The sequence below is a fragment of the Delphinus delphis genome, chromosome 8, assembly GCF_949987515.2.
Source record: "Delphinus delphis chromosome 8, mDelDel1.2, whole genome shotgun sequence".
Taxonomy (NCBI): Eukaryota; Metazoa; Chordata; class Mammalia; order Artiodactyla; family Delphinidae; genus Delphinus; species Delphinus delphis.
The window spans coordinates 64176473-64194957 of record NC_082690.1 but is presented as its reverse complement, the minus strand read 5'-3'; the positions used below and the strand labels follow the sequence as shown (position 1 = coordinate 64194957).

Sequence of the window (18485 nt, the reverse complement as noted above, 5' to 3'; positions counted from 1 at the left end):
AGAAAGGACTGCATCAGCTGAAAGATCTGATGGTTCCCAAAGATGAGGGAGGTGTTAATGGGTGAGAGGAGGGATTCAGTCAGTGCACTTCCTTCTCTCCCTCCCTGGGAGGGACCTGCCTTGGAGAGGGAGAGGATGCAGCTGGGACCAAGCCTTAGACGTTGAAGGGAAGAACCTCCCTGATGAAGGGGAGGAGTAGCAGGTACTGTGGGCTCAGGGTGTCTGAGAAGCTAACCAGCTGTGGTTTTGAAGTTCTGCAGTAGAAGGGAAGGTTATTTGGGGGATGGAAAGGAGCAGGTGACGAGCTGAAGGGAAGCTGGGTCAGGGAAGTAGCTGCTGGCTGCAACTGCCCCCTCCTAGTTCTACCTCGGAAGTGGTATGATTTGTTTTGAGGGCTCAGCGCCTTCATGTTTCAACAAACCACCCACCACCAGCTGCTTCCCCAACCCCCAAACAGCCGTGAGCATCACCCATCCAATGTTGAGCCCTTGCTGCCTACTCAGTGCCAGAGACCTTGCTCGGATACCGGCAGGATGTGAGACTCTTAAGAGCAGGTGAGGCACTCAATTCCTCTGGTAATGGCAGGTACTTCTCAAAAATGATGTTCTCCGGGGCTTGGAGGCCCAAGTCAAAAGCTCAGACCCTGGAGTCAGACGTCCTGGGCAAGTCTACCTCTATCAGTTCATCTCCCTGAGCCTCCAGCTAATCAGTCTTAAAGTGGCACGATACCTGGTAGCAGCATTGTGAAGATTAATGGGCCAACATGTGTAGAGCATATGACACAGCATCTGACACATAACATCCCTTTCGGCTGTGGTAGTTGTTATTGGTATTATTTGCAGGCACCAGGGCTGGGGCCTTTCAGACCATCTGTCTCTTCATCTGGATGGCAAGTTTGGACCCATCTTGATGCTTTGCTCGGTAGCTGGTTTTGTGAGGAGGACCTCCGGTCTTTGCTCTTGCCCTCAGCCATTCCCCACCAGGGCAGCAGGAGTCGGGTTCCGCCGGAATGACTCAAACTCTTTGTTATCCACAGAAAATCCTTTGAGTTTGAGGATGCATCCAGTCTCCAGTCCCTGTACCCCTCTTCTCCCACTGAGAATGGTACTGAGAGCCAACCCAAGTTTGGATCCAAAAGCACTTTAGAAGAGAATGCCTATGAAGATATTGTGGGTAAGCAGGGGTAGAGTGGGGGGCTGGCTCGTCTGTGGTGCTGCAAAAGAATGGCTACAGGAGGGGCACTTCCAGGTTCCACTTCATTCGCCGTGGGCAGACCTGGCCCAGCTTCTGGAACTTCTTCAGGAAACGGGCATCAGAGAAAGCAGCTTAAAAGACTGAGCAGCTAAGAGATTAAAGCCTGGCCTTGAATGAATTGGAACCCAAAGGGCTTCTGGGACCACAAGAAGGGGGAAACCACATCATCCCTTCCTTTTATTTTCGAAAGGCTTTGGAGTCCAACAGGTGCCCTTTCTTAGCTTGTGTATCCTTAGGCAAATCACTTAACTTTTTTGAAACCTTTTCTCTTATGAAATGGTGATGATGATATTTTGATGGTAACAACAACAATAATAATAGTAATAACACTTCACAGGATTATTGTTAGGATTAAATGAGATAAAATATATATCAAAGTACCTAGCACAATGCCTGGTCCTTAATATGTATCTCTCCTACTCTTCCCTTAAAGTAAGTGGTGTCAAGAACTGTGAAAGTATCTGAGATTTCACTCTGCTTGCAAGCTAACAAGTCTAGCCTGCCCCAGTTCACAGATGCTGGCAGAAGACACAGACGCTTAGATCACAGACAAAGGACTTTGTTACTCATGGCACAGCAGGCCATGTGACCTTGATGTTCACATGGGTTCCCCTTGCTCCCCAGTCCCATGCGGCAGTGGGGAGGAGGTCCAGGTAGAGGCTGCACACGTGGTGGGTCTGCAGCCCAGCTGAGGAACCTCAAGCTTAAGAAACCCCAAGCTTTTCAAGGGGCTGCTAGCAAACCTTTGCCCCATGAGGAGACTTATCCTTTTCATTCTGGTCAGCAAACAAATCTGCCTCTGCCCTGCAAGGAGACATGTCTTCCAAGGCTGTTTGCTCTATAAACATCTTTGAAAAGATAGTCTGGAACCATTAATTCCTCTTGCTCAGAAGGTCAGAAATGTAGGACACTGTGGAGAACGGCCCTCCAACAACTGGGAGGATGTTGCGTTGGCAAATTTGTGTTTGAGCAACAGCAAAAGGCCAGTTGTCTAGGCTGGGTTGGGTTTATTTTTGGCTTTTATTTTAATTCTGGCCTCATTCTCTTCAGTGGGGGCTTCAGTTTTGTTCAAGTAAAGCGTGTGTCTCAGCGTAGGTCTCTGAAGAGAAAGGAAGGTCAAGTGCCCTTGCCCTTGACCGCTCCCGCCCTTGTCTCTGTCTCTGTGTTATCTCTGCCTTAGGCCGGGGTGGGGGGCTGAAGGACATAGTCTTAGTGAGTGAACATGATACAGAGAGGAGTGGCCCTAGTGGAGAACCCTCCAGATAAGACTGTGGGATCTTCGGAAGAGAGGGTCCTCTATTCCCTCATTTGATGGGAGCCATCGGTTTCCCAGTTTTCTCCGTACAACTTGCTGGGCCAGGATTTCTGGGAAGCCAGCAGCAGTGCTCAGGTCCACACAGGCACTGCTTTCCCAGAATGGGAGTGTATAGCATGTAGCCGTCCGAAATTCGGTCATATCAGAAGGACTGTGGGAACGAGATTCTCCAGAACAGCAAACGGGTTTGGGGAGGGAGGCCTCTTCCTTTACTACTGGGAAAAAGCTTTGTACACACGGTCGCGCAGAGCTGAGGTCCAGAGCTGTGGGGATCAGGGGCACAGCCCCATCTGCCTCCCGGCCCTGAGCAGGGTACAAGTCTGTTTCCTCTAGTTTGAGAGGAATTGTCATGTGTCGTTGCTGCCCAGGGCCCTTGGGAGCACCCAGTGTGGCTGCCGCAGGGGACAGGGCAGACTCCAGTTTTCAGCTGCCCCCCTGCTCAGGATCCAGGCGCTGCCAACGCTGGGGCCTCGCTGGCCTCTCTTCTCTGAGGAGGCTTTGCAGCCTTTCTGTGCTGCCCGGGGATCTCATGCAGGGGAATGTTCTTGCATCAGCTGAGCTGGAATAGAGAAAGGGCTGCTTCAACCATTTCTCCCTGTCCAGAGGAACGGGGAGGCAAGTGTGTCTGAGCCTCACTCAGTGGAGGGGGCTTGCGGCCACTGCGAGATGTTGCTCAAGGAGGCAAGAAGATAGAGGAGCAGCTTGCATGCTTCTTAGCTGGACGAGCCAGAAGCTAGGGGCGAGGGCTGGTATGAGGTGAGGTTGGGACTGGGGCATGTTCCTTAGCTGTTCCACTAGCTTCTGGGTCTTTGGAGCGTTGTGTAGAGAGTGGGGGAAGAGGAATGGGGAGGAGGGAGGAGGGAGGGCACCTGGGTGTTTTGCGTCGCCCTTGTGGTGTGAGGGTAGGGTGGGTTTCAGCGTCTCCGGTTGTTCAGTGCCCTGGGCACGTTTTCCTCCTTCAGTATCCCCATAGCAGCCCCGCCTGAACTTCTCGACCTGACCAGGGAGGCCAGAGGGAAATACAAGGGAGAATCTCTCTCTTTCTCTCAGATTCTGGTTGACTTACCCTTTCTCCTTCCCTGGCGACAGGCCCAAGAATTTGGACCCACACCCTTAAAGGCTTTGGTGGGGGGCCCTTGTTGCTGAACTCTGAATGTCACTTTCACTTTTGCCTTCCACTGACCAGTGCCTGACTTCTTGGGAGCCTTCTCTGTCTTCTTGGCCCAGCCTGTGCTCTGCGAGGCTGAGGTGTTCGGGTTTGGACTATCCAGCTCTTTCTTGTGCTGCCTCCCTTGCCCAGGACCAGACGGAGCTTTGTTCTGGGGGTGTGATAATCGGGTTGTGGCGGGAGGTGGGCACGGGCCAGAGCTCCCGTGCTGAGTCTTTGTCTCGGGGACCAGCCCATTGGTCTGGAGTTCCGTGTCTGTAAGAGGCTGAGGGCCAGCTGGCCCAGAGACTAACACGTCTTCTCCGTGAGCCCTGGACCTGAACGAGGGGCCCTGGGGAGTGTGCTAGCCTCCTGCCCATACCAGGCATGACACCTTGGGAACTGGGGTGAAATACTCCAAAACAGGCTGAGGTTATCTTGCTAATTTGCAATAGAGTGGTTCAGAAATAAAGTTACTGCCATGTTGCTTCGTGGGGCTGGTTAATTCTCGCCTGTCCAATTTGACGTCTGCCTCTGGAAGACGCTGCTATCCTACAAAGCCTTATAATCGTTTGCGTTCTGAGCCTGACAGTTAAAAATGCACCCAAGGAAGCAGCTTATTAGAGAGTTATGTGGAGTGGCCTCGGCGCCTGACCAAGGAGCCTGGGCTGCATTCCTGCAGAGATTCCCACTCCCCTCAGCTAGCTGGGGCTGAGGGAGAGTTTCCAGGAACTTGAGCGGGGTGGGAGCTGGGGACAGAGCCAGTCAGCCTTACTGCAAAGCTTTTTGAGCCTCTGCTCTTTCTGCCTTCTTCTCTCATTTGTCCCAAGGCTGGGAAACAGAGACATCTAACAGCATAGAGGCTGCCGCCCAGAGGTGCGGTCCAGGGAACGGTGCCTGGGCAGTTGGTAAATGTTGTCCAGCCTCGGAGGGTGGTAACAACTGGCCCCTTAGAGCTCCCCATCTGATGTGCTATGTATTGTCGCGGGAGTTGGGCCCCTAATCTGGCCCTGTCTCCACTGTGCGAGGGAGGGGAGGAGGCTGAGAACCAGGAGAAACAGCTGGTTGGAAGCAGGAGGGGGCTGGGGAGGGAATCTGCAGACCCACGGCCCTAGCCATGGGTGTGGTCTGGGAAGCTTAAGATTCCGTTTGGGGAAATTCTCAGTGCTTGTGCACAGACACACCCCTTCTCTAACTGGTTCTTCCAGTTGTGCATTTGTTGGGGGGTGGGGTGCTTGGCACCTGTGGTTAGTGACCAAAGGAGACGTGGGGAGGAGTGGGGGCAGGGCTAGGTGGGACTGGGTTCTTCCTTCAAGAGGATCCATGTGGTAAGTCTGGGCTCTGACCAGCGCCTTTAAAAGAGTGCAAAGCAGAAATTCTTGGCGATGCCCCTGTCCCTTGTCTCATCAGCAAAGCTGGGAAAGGTTGAGACCTCTGGCTTCCACAGCTGGGCTTGATGAGATGGAGCTGCTCAGGCCAGGCCTCGGGGGAGGAGGGCCTACCTCTTCTCTCTCTCCAAGGGCAGCGTGGAGCACCTCGAGGAAGCTGCGTGGGCAAGAATGCAGGTGAAAGCCTTGAGGTCTGCCAGGCTTCCGGTCTCCCATCCATGTCCCTGCCAAAGCTTCCCCAGGTTTCTCCCCTCGGCTCCAGCTTCTTCTGCTTCGCTGTGGCTCTGCTCCTCCAGAGAAGGTTCCGAGCCCGGCTCTCCAGCCCTCCTCCTCTCCCAGCTCTGAGCCATTGCTTTGGGGTTGATTTGCTCTCAGCAGATTCCGTTTAGTGGTTCTAGGCCTCGGGGACTGGTTGGTCTCTGCACATCCCCATCCCCTGGGCACCCTTACTCCCTGGACAGATGGCTGGGAGTGTCTCCGTGAGGCAGCTCCAGAAGGGTAGTCAGAACAGTCCAGGAAGCTGAGAGTAATAGGTGAACGGGGGCTGTGAAGGGCCCAAGCTAAGGCTGGGAGGCAGGGCTTGGGCCAGGGCCAGCCGTCATTTCCTGGAGAAATGATTAGTGGCCTGGTTATATCAGAGAGGATGTTAACCTTGCTGGAGAAGAAAGAGGCTGACGTTAGGGCTGAACAGTCGGGAGGAGCAGGCGTTTAAGGCTTTCCTGAAATTTAGTTTCCAGAGGCAATACTGGGCTTGAGACCCTGGTGTTCCCAACTGCTTTCAGTTCCCAGGTTATCACTGATGTGCATCTATTACTTCCCTGGGCCTCAGTCTCCTACCTCTATTTCTTGGAGCTTTGGATTTTTTTTTTTTTAACTTTAAAAAAAAAATTCTTATTTATTTTTTGGCTGTGTTGGATGTTTGCTGCTGCGCACGGGCTTTCTCTAGTTGCGACAAGCGGGGGCTACTCTTTGTTGCGGTGCTCAGGCTTCTCATCGTGGTGGCTTCTCTGGTTGCGGAGCACAGGTTCTAGGCGTGCGGGCTTCAGCAGTTGTGGCACGCAGGCTCCGTAGTTGTGGCTCGCGGGCTCTAGAGCGCAGGCTCAGTAGTTGTAGCGCACGGGCTTAGTTGCTCCGTGGCGTGTGGGATCTTTCCGGACCAGGGATCGAACCCGGGTCGCCTGCATTGGCAGGTGGACTCCTAACCACTGCTCCACCAGGGAAGTCCGGAGCTTTGGATTTTATATTAATGTTCACAGCTTTGATTGTGGGGAAAGAAAGAAGGGAGAGAAGAGAAGGAGTGAAGGAGGGAGGAAAAGAGGGTTTGCCTTGGGACTCACGTCATGGCACTCAGAAGCTAGGAAGTTTAGAAACATCTATCTAAAGCAGTGGTTCTTAATGGGGTGAGTGGGAATGGGGGCACAGTTTCATCCACCCATCCACTCATCCACCTTTCCTTTCTTCCTCCCTTCCTTTCCTTTCCTCCTTCCTTCCTTCCTTCCTTCCATCGTCCATCTGTCCACCCATCCACCCATCATCCATTTATCCACCCATCTGCTCAGGGGACATTTGACAGTGTCTGGAGACATTTTTTTGTTTTTAACAACTGAGGGGATGCTACTGTCATCTGTCTAGTGGATTGAGGCCAGGGTTGTTACTAAACATCCTACAGATGCACAGGATAGTCCACCACCACAAGAATTATCCAGCACCAAGTGTCAGTAGTTTGGAGCAACTCTTCTAAAGGAGTTGAGACAGAGTCATCCTGTAGGTTGGGGCATGATGATAAGGACTCTGGCTGGTCATCCAGCCCAAAGCAGTTTAGATTTGATGAGCCTGGAATAAATGTTCTTCCTGACCCCTTCAGCTCTGTCCTGCTTCACAGGATCAGGAAGACTGTGTCCTGGCTTTCTCCAGTCCTTGGTCCCCCAACCTCACTGCTGTAGGATATATGTTGGAGAGGGACCAAGACATACAGAGTCTATCCTGATTCCTCCCAAAGTGCCCACAGTGGGGTAGACTGGAGAAAACATGCAGGGGATGCCAGGTTTCATATTTGGCTTCTGGAGGCAGGGTTGCTGGGCCAGCTCTGCTTAGTCAGGGCTCTGGAATGGAGACAAGTCATTTTCATAGCATGACTGTGTTACAGGAAAACGTCTGTTCAATTGCTGGGGACTCTGCTGATGTTGGGAATCACTTAATTCAGTCCCAAATCCTTCCTTGACCCATCTTTGACTCATAAGTTTACAGAGATTTGTATTGCTCCCATGGCAGTCTAATTAGCTGTGACCGAAATCCCCCCTTCACAGCCCCCCCATCCCTCCCCCTACACCTCTGTAAAGGCATTTTCTAAGTTCATGGTGGTTTTCCATGATAGTAATAAGTAGATACCACAACGGGGGGAGATCTTGGTTTTGGAAATGGAAAAATCTGAAAGAAGCATGTAGGGATTTGGTTTTTCTCCTGTGTCCTATCCTAGGAAAGCTTACACACCCAGTGGCCTTTGTGTCTAGTCTATGGCTCTTTCTTCTGTCTGCTCCCTGAGAAGTGACGTCTGAACTCCTCTATGGTGGGAGGCACGGGCAGGCATCCCTGGGGCTCAGTGATCACCCAAGCTCAATCCCGCTGCTGATTGGAGAAGCTGGAGTGAGCCCTGCTAGCAGCTTCCTGTGTGCCACCTCCAGCAAAGCCGCATTCTGGCCACTAGTACCTGCATCCCAAACAGTGGCCTTGATACCGAGGGGAGGCTAAGGAAAGACAAGACAAAGGGCAGTAGAGGGCAGTATTTCCTCACAGTCCCCGTGGACCTTGTCACCACTGTGATTCTGCTGCACGACTGTGATTCTAGGACTGACCCTGCTCATGATATTATTATATTTTAGAAAAGTCCAGGTATGTGTTGGCAGGAAAGGGGCAGGAGGACATGGCTTGTGGGAAGGGGTTTCTCTTCAAGGGCAGGGACTATGCTTTGGACTTTGAGTGCCAATACAGTGCCTACTGCCAGGGGTTTTAGAATTGAGTCCTGAGAAGAGAAACAAGAACTCCCCACCAACTCCACCCCTCCAGCCCAAACTCCTTTCAAGCCTTTCACATCTCCCATGTGTCATAGCAGGAGAGTTTATTCCAAAAGGGGATTGCTGACCATTGTCTTCTTGCTGAGGTCTGTGGTGGAGGAAGTGGAGTGACGCTGTAGTCAGAGCGGTTCATTGAACAAATAATACTGAGCACTCACCACTTCGGTGTACCAGGCAAAAGCCCTGTCCTGAGAGAGCTGTGGCACAGCGTACAGGCAGGAGGGAGGGCTGGTGAAGCCCGGCACCCTAGAGTTCGCAGCGCCCTTCCATGCCCATCTCCAGAAGTGGTCCTCAGGGAGCAGTGGGTGAAGGGACAGCCGTGTGACCTCTGAAAGCCTTTTCTACCTTGAACTGTATATCTCTGGGGCTTTTGCAGCAAAGGCACTGGAGCCAAGGAGAGACGCCTGGTGTTGGCTTTGTCCTCTGGCTGGGCACAGGCATGGGTGGCTGAGCCACTCTTGTGCAGTCCCTGAATTTACAAAGCAGAGGCCAGGCAAGGCTGAGCTGAACTGGAGGTGGGGGGTTCAGCTTCTGGACTTGGAGCCAGCATCTGTTTGTAGCCTCCCCACTGCAGACGGGCAGCTGCATGACTCATGAGCTGAAGGGCCAGGCAGAAGCCACTCTCTTTGGCTCACAGGAATTCTGCTTGTTTATTTGTGTGTGTGTGTGTGTGTGTGTGTGTGTTTCCTTCTTGCCTTCTCCCCCTTCTCTAACTTTTCCTCCTCTGCAGGAGATCTGCCCAAGGAGAATCCGTATGAGGATGTGGACTTAAAGAGCCGAAGAGCAGGACGAAAATCCCAGCAACTGTCTGAGAACTCCTTGGACTCTTTGCACAGGATGTGGAGTCCTCAGGACAGGAAGTACAACAACCCACCCGCTCAGGTAACAGCAGCCCTGACTTGGGCCTGGAGGGTCAGCACGAGGCGTGGGCCAGCTTCCACTCAGGCTTTTTGCCTCACTAGTGCTAGGCGAAGGTGACGTCAGGGAAGAGCTCTGCACTCAGGGACTTCTGCCGTGTCGATATGCTTGTGGCCAATCGAGATGTGCTCTTAGGGGCACCCTGTCCCACCTTCTTCCCCTCACTGCTTGAGCTCTGAGCTGCAAAACTAAGGCAGGAGCCCCTGTCGTCTCCTGTCTAATCATTATTTCTCCTCCCCTTCCTGGAAACAGGAAGACAGGGCCCAGGTTGGAGTCTTGGTATTCTGCAGCTCTGGCAGAACTGATCTCAGCACTGGCATTTAGGGGCCAGGCGTAGGCCCAAGAACCTGATTTGGAGAACTAGACAGGTGTCTCCAGGACCTGGAACCACTCCCACTGAATAAATGGTTGAATGGATGAATCTCCGAGGAATGGACTGATAGAGGCAGAATGAGAAGAAAGGTGAAGAGTTGAAGGAAGCTCTTAGACTATAGCTCATTCTGGCCTTGTCCACGGTGGACAGGAGGCAGGAGAATAGAGATCCTATCTTGGGCCTACCCAAGCAACTCTAACTCTCCTAGACTTTTTTTTTTTTTAATAAATTTTATTTATTTATTCATCTATCTATCTATTTATTTATTTTTGGCTGTGTTAGGTCTTCATTGCTACGCGCAGGCTTTCTCTAGTTGCGGCGAGTGGGGGCTACTCTCCGTCGCAGTGCGCAGTCTTCTCATCGCAGTGGCTTTTCTTGTTGCAGAGCACGGGCTCTAGGTGCACGGGCTTCAGTAGTTGTGGCACATGGGCTCAGTAGTTGTGGTGCACGGGCTTAATTGCTCCACGGCATGTGGAATCTTCCCGGACCAGGGCTCGAACTCGTGTCCCCTGCATTGGCAGGCGGATTCTTAACCACTGCGCCACTAGGGAAGCCCCTCTCCTAGATATTTTATAACACTGGCTAGAGAATATAAAAATTATTTCTTCTGGCTTTGGAATGATGTGACTTTTTATAAAAGACTTACCTCTCTAATGTGCTCTGTTCAAATAAGCTTCCATTGAATTTGTATTTCCAGACTGATTGGGTGGGAAGGGGAAATTGGGGGATGGGAGGGAAGGAGGACTTGCTGAAGAGTGATGAGAGGCAATGCCACATCCAGACGGCAGGTGGAAGGCATGCCAAGTTTGCGGGGGTGCTGGCTTTTTGGTGGTGAGCCGGATCCGCCAAGAGTAAGGTGCCCTGTGCTGAAGGGTGTCAGTCTAGACAGAGGGAGGCAGAAAGTAGATCCAGGCAGGGATGGAAGCAGTCCAGGACCATGTAGGTGAGGGAGCCACTGGCTCCGAGGCCTGCCTTGCCAGGCTTTGGTGGTCAGAGCCCTGTATTCTCCCTGGAAGAAGTGAGCAGGGCTGGGTTGACATGTATTCTGGCCTCTGCTAGAGAAGCCTTTTAGGACTAACTCAGGGGCTGAGTGGGGGAGACTGGCTCCGTCGACCACACCCAGTAATGAGCAGAGTCTAAGCCGTGTCCCAGAGCTCAGGAGGGGCCCGCAGATTTCTCACTTGGTCTTCTTTTTCCACTCAGATAGACAGCCCAGTTTTCTTAGTCTCTGCTTTCTTTTTTCTGGAAGAAGTAGTTAAGCTTCCTTTGTGGAAGCAAGTATCATCTAGCCCTGAGCTGCTGATCAGCAGCTGAGCTCTTAAAAGAGGAAACCCTGGTAGATGGAAATTCCAGGTGGGATTTGGAGGAGTCTGGGATGCCAGCCTGTGGCTTCTCTGTCCAGGTCCCAGCAGACAGGTGCCAGCCAAGGCATCTGTGCTGAGTCCTTCTCCCATGTCCCCTCTCCCATGCCAGCTCTCCCTGAAACCCGGCAGCCAGTCCCTACGCAGTGGGAACTGGTCAGAAAGGAAGAGCCACCGGCTGCCACGATTACCCAAGAGGCACAGCCATGACGACATGCTGCTGCTGGCTCAGTTGAGCCTGCCATCTTCACCCTCCAGCCTCAATGAGGACAGCCTCAGCACCACGAGTGAACTGCTGTCCAGCCGCCGGGCCCGCCGCATTCCCAAGGTAACTTCCCCAGCTGGAGCTGGCTGGGGCTGGGCAGGTGGGCAGCCAGGCAGTGGCTCTTTTCTCCTCCCCCCTCCCCCCCTCCCTCCCTCCCTCCCTTCCTCCCTTCCTCCCTTCCTCCCTTCCTTCCTTCCTTCCCTCCCTCCCTCCCTCCCTAATCTGGGCCTGCTTCCTCAATTCTCCTGAAATCAATTTCAGGTCCAGGCACTGGCCTTTCTTTTTCATCTGGCTAATTTCCTTTTCTTATCAATAAAGATGCCCTAAGTGATTAATGCTGTGCAGATGTTAAGGGAAAACAGGCTAGCCTGGCCCCCAGGGAGTACTCTACGCCACTGGGTGGATGGAAACAGTCCTTAAGAAGCTCCCCATTAGTGAGTGTGGGGTGCACGAAGTCTCTGTGTATGCAGACATCTCCAGGCTTTGAAGGACATAGGACCCAAACATGGGTCTTCCTTTCTATAACTCTCAGAATTGAGAGTTTTCAGCAATGATTTGCACACATAGATAGCCAGGCCCAAATCCCCAGCCCAAAGCAGCAGGATTTAGCCAAGTGGTATTTTTAGCCTGCAAACAATGCTTGGGTATATTGGGAATTTAGCTCCTTCCTGCCAGGGCCCCAGGTTATAGCCCAGAGGAGAAAGGCTCAATCCTTGTTCCTGTTATTGCCTCTGAGCAGCTCTTTGTCTCACTTGGTTCAGGGACTCTTGAGACCCAGGAGCTCCCATCCTGTCTAGTTTGATCACAGTTCCTTCCTCTGGGGAGCTAAGTGTAAAGTCCTTGTCTTGGGGGCAGGAGACCACTAAGGGGACAAGTAGATGGGGAGCCACCAGTCTGCCCTTGGGGCCAGTGCAGGAGGGAGACCAGTACTGGGCCCATTGCGGAGAGGGCAGAAGGCTTGTACCAGTAAGGGAATGGACGGCCTCTGTAAATCAGCCTTCTGAGGAGCCGGGGCAGTTGGTGTTAGGGTTGCCTCACCCTCCCTGCTTTTCTCACCCAGCTTGTCCAAAGAATTAACTCCATCTACAATGCCAAGCGGGGAAAGAAGAGGTTAAAAAAGCTGTCCATGTCCAGCATTGAGACATCATCACTGAGAGGTAGGCCTGGATGCCTGAGCTGGCTCAGGTTTCTGGGGCCCTTGGGCATTAGAAGTGGGGAGAGGCATGGACTAGCCTCAGTTTACCCTTCCATGGGGCAATCGTGGGATCCTCCTGTCTTCTAGGAGGGTAGAGCCTTGTGAAAAAGTGGCCACATAGGAGGGGAGGGCCAAAGAGGGAAGAAAGCCTTGGGAAGGGTTAGTGCAGACTTTGGGCTGTGAGGCCCTGAATAGGAAAGTGGGTGTGGGAATCTGCATCTGGCAAAAGGAAAGGCCAGACTTACTGAGCACTGTGGTCTGTTTCCCATTTCAAATCTTGGCCTCCTGGAGGCAAGACCCTTGTATTCCAGGCTGATAGGCCTCTCTGCTGGCTCAGCCTCCAACTTCGGCCCTCAGCTTGCCCCGAACCAGGACTGGGTGGTTAGGGGTTTGGATATAGATTAGCACCTGCAGTTTGAGCTCTGAGGGACCCTGGCCCCGGGCCACGCAGCACCTGGCCAGGGGCCCACTGGAGCCCAGACGAGGTACATCCCTCATGGGTGGGGGGCACAGAAAACATTTGCTGTGGGGCAATGGCTCAGCAAGCATGCACTCTGCTCTTAACTTTTCTAGATGAGAATAGTGAGAGCGAGAGCGACTCCGACGACAGGTTCAAAGGTGAGGCATGGCTCCCCAAGAGCATGGACCCCTTTCCTGCCCTGGCTGTGGGGAATCAGCCTTCCCTTATCTGCACATGCAGTTCCAATATCCCAGAGTGGCCCCATTTGGAGAGGCGATGGCAGGCAGGATACGAGGCCAACAGAGCAAGGAGCTCTAGGGGAGTCCATTCCTACAGTCATGGAGCTCGACCCTGAGAGATTAAATGCAACCATCTCCTTTTCCCAAATTTAAGGCTGGTGACCCTGCCTTACTTTCCCAAGCTGTTGTCCATGAAAATTGGGTGCTAGGTTTGCCTGGTAAGTTTTGTGAATCTGGAGAGTCAGAGATGGGTTCAATAGGTTACAAGTACCTCTTCTGGTTGTAAGAAGTGTGCCAAAGTCTGAGGAAACTGGTACTCTGGAGGCCCTGAGGCCACTCATCTTCCCTCTCCCTAGAGAGGAGAGCTACCACCTCCCTGGAAAGGTTCTGGGACCTTCATGTTCCAGGGGGCCTTGGGCCTCTGTTCCTTCTCTACTGGGAAGCCCTGCCTAGACCTTCCTGGATGATTAAAGTATGTGGGAACTAGCTCCCTCCTTCCCTCCTCTGCTGGTCCCCCAGGCAAGTGGGCAAGTGGACTTTGTGCCTGGGGACAGGGAAAAAGGGTCCAAGTCCAAGGACTGATAGGGGCCCTAGGGTGAAGGCTTCGTGGATGTTCATATCTTCTAGTCCTGTTGGCACAGGGGCAGGGGTGGCTGGGTGCCATTGATGCATCCCTGGATGTGCCTGGCTCAGGCAGTCTGTTGGCCCCAGCTCAGCCTCCAGAGGCTCCAGGACGCCCTGACTGTGTCAGGGCAGACAGGCTACACACCTTGCTCCTGCCACTTCTCCCCCAGACCTCGTTGTGTCAGGCCGTCAGACTAGGCTCCTGCACTTAGAGGTGACCCCTGGGGATGGAGCCCTGAGCGTGGGGTGGAGGGGGCTAACGTGGGGGTCTCGTCCCTGACGTGTGACCTGCCCCCAGCCCACACGCAGCGCCTGGTCCACATCCAGTCCATGCTGAAGCGCGCACCCAGCTACCGGACCCTGGAGCTGGAGCTGCTCGAGTGGCAGGAACGGGAGCTGTTCGAGTGCTTCGTGGTGGTGTCGCTCAAGAGGAAGCCATCCCGAAACACGTACCTCCCTGAGGTCTCCTACCAGTTTCCCAAGGTGAGGCCGCCTCCCTCCTTCCCTGCCCCTTCCTCTGCCTCCTCCTTTCTGCCTGGCCCATCTGGGGAAGAAGAGAGATCCTGTTCCTGCCTTAGCAACTCACCTCGCTGCACTAGCCCTGAGCGTGTCTGCCTGTAGCCGGGAGGGAGGAGAGGGGGTGGGTTTGGGCCAGTGAGTATTCAGAGGATGAGGGCGGAGAGAACACCCCCCAGCGTGCCTAGAATGAGATCCACGTTGTTTCCAGGACTTCAAGGGTCCTGAGGAAGGGCCCCCAGCTACTTCTCCTACCTTATTACTTTTCTTTTCTCTTTTTTAACCACTTTATTGAGATACAATTCACATACTATATAATTCACCTGTTTAAAGCATACAATTCAATAACTTTTAGTATAGTCACAGTTATGTGATCAATTTTAGAACATTTTCATCACCCTCAAAAGAAACCCTGTACCCATTAGCACTCACTCCCCATTTCCCCCACGTACCTGAGCTCTTACCACTCCTTCCCTGCTTGCCCCCAGCCAGCCCGCCTGGCCTCCTTTCTCTTCCTGTAACACTCGGGCCCTTTCTCTCTGCCATTGCCTCTGCCGGGAATCTTCTTTCCCCAGCTCTTCACTTGGCTGCTGGCTCTTTCTCATTCTTCATTCTCCGATCAAATAGGAGATCTTTCTAGACACTCTAAAGTAGCCCCACCCACCCACTTATCTCTGTCATATCGCCCTGTGTATTTCCTTTGTGGCACCCTCTGAAATTTTGTTGTCGATTGTCTCACTCTGCTGACCAGAATGCACAGGGACAGGGACCTTGTCCGCTTGGTTTTCTATTGGTAGCCCAGCACATGCCAGGTGCCACATAGAAAGTGCTAGTTTGGCATATACTGAATGAATAAATGATGACTCAGCCCACACCCGGACCTCTCTGTGAGAAATGGGAGTGGGGTCAGGGTAGGGTTGCTGAGAAGCATGCCAGTTGGGCAAGTGCCACCTAGGACTCTCGGGGGAGGAGATATTTGTCAGCTACCCCCCACCAGTCCCAAGTTCCACGTCTTCTCTTATCTCTCTCTCCCCATATTCCTCTTCCTTGCAGCTGGACCGACCCACCAAGCAGATGCGGGAGGCAGAAGAGAGGCTCAAGGCCATTCCCCAGTTTTGCTTCCCTGATGCCAAGGACTGGCTTCCTGTGTCAGAGTACAGCAGGTGAGGCCTGGTCTAGCATAGCCTCCTTTACCCCCATAACAGTGGGCAGCTGACTCTGGCCCACCCTAGTCCCAGCCTCCTCTCCTACCGCAGCCTGGTCTTTCACCCCCTTCCTGGGCGGTCCCTCTTCTTGGGGGCTGTTTCCTGGGTCCTCTGATATTTCCCTGATGCCAGACTTCTCCCTGTTCCAGTGAGACGTTCTCTTTCATGCTGACTGGGGAGGATGGCAGCAGACGCTTTGGCTACTGCAGGCGCTTACTAGTAAGTAGGGCCATTCGGTCCTCAGGGACTGGGCCACAGTGTTTGTATGTGTGTACGCTCTTCTTTAACTTGAGCTGGTAGAAACTCAAGTTGTTCTATGTTCTGCTTCCTTGTATGCTGCCTGAGGACGGACACACACACACACACACACACACACAGACGCACACACACTCCACGAAGCACTCCCTGGGATGGCAGGACTTAAAGTTCCCCTCTGATTGGGCCCCAGGATCTAAGATGATCTACAATAAGGGAAGAGATTGGATCACTTTCTACTGGGCTGTCATATGTTTTTAGCTCTTCTATACTTTTTCTCTTTGTTCATTTACTTTGGGCTTCCAGGCTCAGATTGCTGGTCCTGATTGCAGGATCACATCAACCCAGCAGTATGTGTGTGTGCATCAGATTGGGGTGGAGGACAACCTTCCTCACCCCCATACCTGGACAACCTCATGTGCATCCTGTCCATGGTCTGGTAGGGCTGGAGGCTGAGCAGGGACAGAGCAGTACCTTCTGTGGGATTCTGGGAGAGATGCCTTGAACTCAAGGGAAAGGGAGGGTTTTGAAAATATAAGCCATGTTGTAGAGAGAGAAGCACTACACCATCCCTCTTCTCATTAGTCCTGGGAAATAGATTGAGGTAAAGGTAAAGGGAGTCCTGTCACACACTCCCCTGGGGCTCACCAGGGGTATTGTTGACAGAGTTTCAGGGTTCCCAGGCCTTAGTGGGAGAAGGGGCAGATGAGGGGGATCTTCGGCAAAGGTGATGCATAGCAGGGACTCCAGGTGAAGGGTTCTGGGCTGTTCATTCATTCATTCAGAAACATGTAGCATACACCTGCTGAGGGTTAGGCAGCATACGCTAAAGGCACATAAAGATGAGCTAGACATGGCACCTATCTTCAAGGAACGTTAGATAGTCCAGTAGAGGAGGTAGGACTTTCAATGTAGAAGGCAGGGCAAAGGGAATGAACTGTGATTTGGGATCTGTTTATGTTCCAGGCTAGATGCTTTAAGTATGTCATTTTCTTTATTACTCATAATAGCCCATGAGGCATTGGGTTGGCCAAAAAGTTGGTTTGGGTTTTTCCATAGCATTGTATGGAAAAACCCAAACCAACTTTTTGGCCAACCCAGTATTATTATATATGTTCTTTAGATTAAGAAACCGAGACTCAGAGGTAGAATGACTTGCCTAGGGTCATACAGCCAATCAGGGCCAGAGCCAGGTTGACCCCAAGTCCTTTAACACCAAGTCTGGTATCCTGGATCACCCCAAAGGGTAGTCTGGGGAGAAGGAGTACTTGGAGATAGAATGCCTGGTGAGTGGGGCTAAGGGAAGGTAGAGCAGTACAGATGCCAGGTGGGGAGCCAGGCAGCTTTACCTGGGCCTGGGGGGGGGGTAGCGTTCCAAAGGCTGCCTTTGCAGGAGCAGAGATGGAGCAGAGCTGCTCCTTTGCAGTGGGCCTGCTGCCCCCAGGGAAGAGCATGTTTGTCCTGGCGTGCTCAGAGAGGGCCTGGGCTGGGTCCCTGCCAAGGGGGCTGGCACTAGCTCGGCATTCCTGCAGATTGGACACAATGATTCTAACCCAAATCCCACATACTTGTTTTAATCACTTGGGGCTTTAGGGGAGGCGGGGGAGAGAGAAGAAGAGAGGAGTGAGTTTCAGGCCTAATATGGACAAAAACAGATTCTGCCTTCTCTTTAGATCTGTGACGTGTGGCCAGCAGGTTTGGAGACTGAAATAGCCCATCTGCATTTGCTTAGCAGCCTGCATGAGGGGCCAGCACCTGCTGCTCTGCTCCCTCCCCGCTCGGCCTTGCTGGGCACTCCAGGCCTCTGAGCCAGAGGCAGCCACAGAGCCCTGCCAGCCCCTGGCTGGAGAAGTCGACTCCTGTGGACTCACTCCAGCCTGCATTTGGGGGCTCCAGGCCTGGGGAGCTCTCAGTGCACATCTCCTTCAGCTGCCTACCTTTTAAATCCCCCTTTTACTTTGTTCTCCTCTACTCTGTACATGCCTCTGCCCAGTCTCTTTGTGTTTCTTTCCCTTCCTTTCTGTCAGAAGGCAGCATACTTTAGAGGTAATACAGCAAATCAGAGGCAGAAACAGACTCCTGGTTCCATGACTTCTATACATGACCTTGGACAATGGCTTAATAATTTTGAGCTCAGTTTCCTCATCAATAAAAGGGGGATAATAATGCCTATCTAACAAGTTTTTGGAAAGTTCCAAGCCCAGGACTCAGATACGGTAAATATTCAATAAATAGTAGTTTGCTTCTCTTATCTGGTGTCAGTTTGCTTTCCTAGAATGGGGATGGATCAAGGAAGGGAGAAAAGAGCAACTGAGAACAGGAATGTTTTGCAGAATGTCCCCTCTGGGAGGCAGAAGACCGCCTGGCTTGCTCCTAAGGATGTACACAAGTCCCTCCCTTACCACTGGGGGCCTGGGGATTTAGGGATATAAATCCACAATCACCCTATAGCCTCTGCCCAACCGCTTTGTCCTTTGCCAGCCCCCATCAGTGTCTTCCTGGGGGGGAAGGGCGGAGCCTGTGTAGAGCTTGGCAGGAGTCTGGTACCTTGGGCTGGAAGGCCCAGCAGAGGCTGAAGCCTGCCCCCAAAGAGTGACAGCCCTTTCCTTGGGGGCCTGGTTGAGTAGAGGTTTAGAAGAGGCCCAGAGTCTTCACTAGAAGACTGGTGCTTCGTCCTCAGTTCCCAAGGAAAAGGAGTCAGATATAGTAACCATGCGTCCTCTGTGTCTGTGTCTCTCTCCTCCTTGTCCTGGCCCAGCCAAGTGGGAAGGGGCCTCGGTTGCCAGAGGTGTACTGTGTCATCAGCCGCCTTGGCTGCTTCGGCTTGTTTTCCAAGGTAAGAGGGCTCTGGCTTACTTCCCTCCCCCTTCCCCCAGCTGACAGCTCCCATAGGAGTATC

General features: G+C 52.8%; 1 protein-coding gene across 3 annotated transcripts in view; it reads left to right on the top strand.

Moving 5' to 3' along the window:
• DENND2B (DENN domain containing 2B) overlaps positions 1-18485 on the top strand; it is a 110242-nt gene that overhangs the window by 76096 nt on the left and 15661 nt on the right. For all 3 annotated transcript variants that reach the window (XM_060018448.1, XM_060018449.1, XM_060018450.1), the window contains 9 exons: positions 1037-1173; positions 8906-9057; positions 10940-11155; positions 12153-12249; positions 12861-12905; positions 13909-14093; positions 15180-15289; positions 15481-15550; positions 18345-18422. In XM_060018448.1, the coding sequence (XP_059874431.1) occupies positions 1037-1173; positions 8906-9057; positions 10940-11155; positions 12153-12249; positions 12861-12905; positions 13909-14093; positions 15180-15289; positions 15481-15550; positions 18345-18422 (1090 nt within the window). The remainder of the gene's footprint in view (positions 1-1036; positions 1174-8905; positions 9058-10939; positions 11156-12152; positions 12250-12860; positions 12906-13908; positions 14094-15179; positions 15290-15480; positions 15551-18344; positions 18423-18485) is intronic.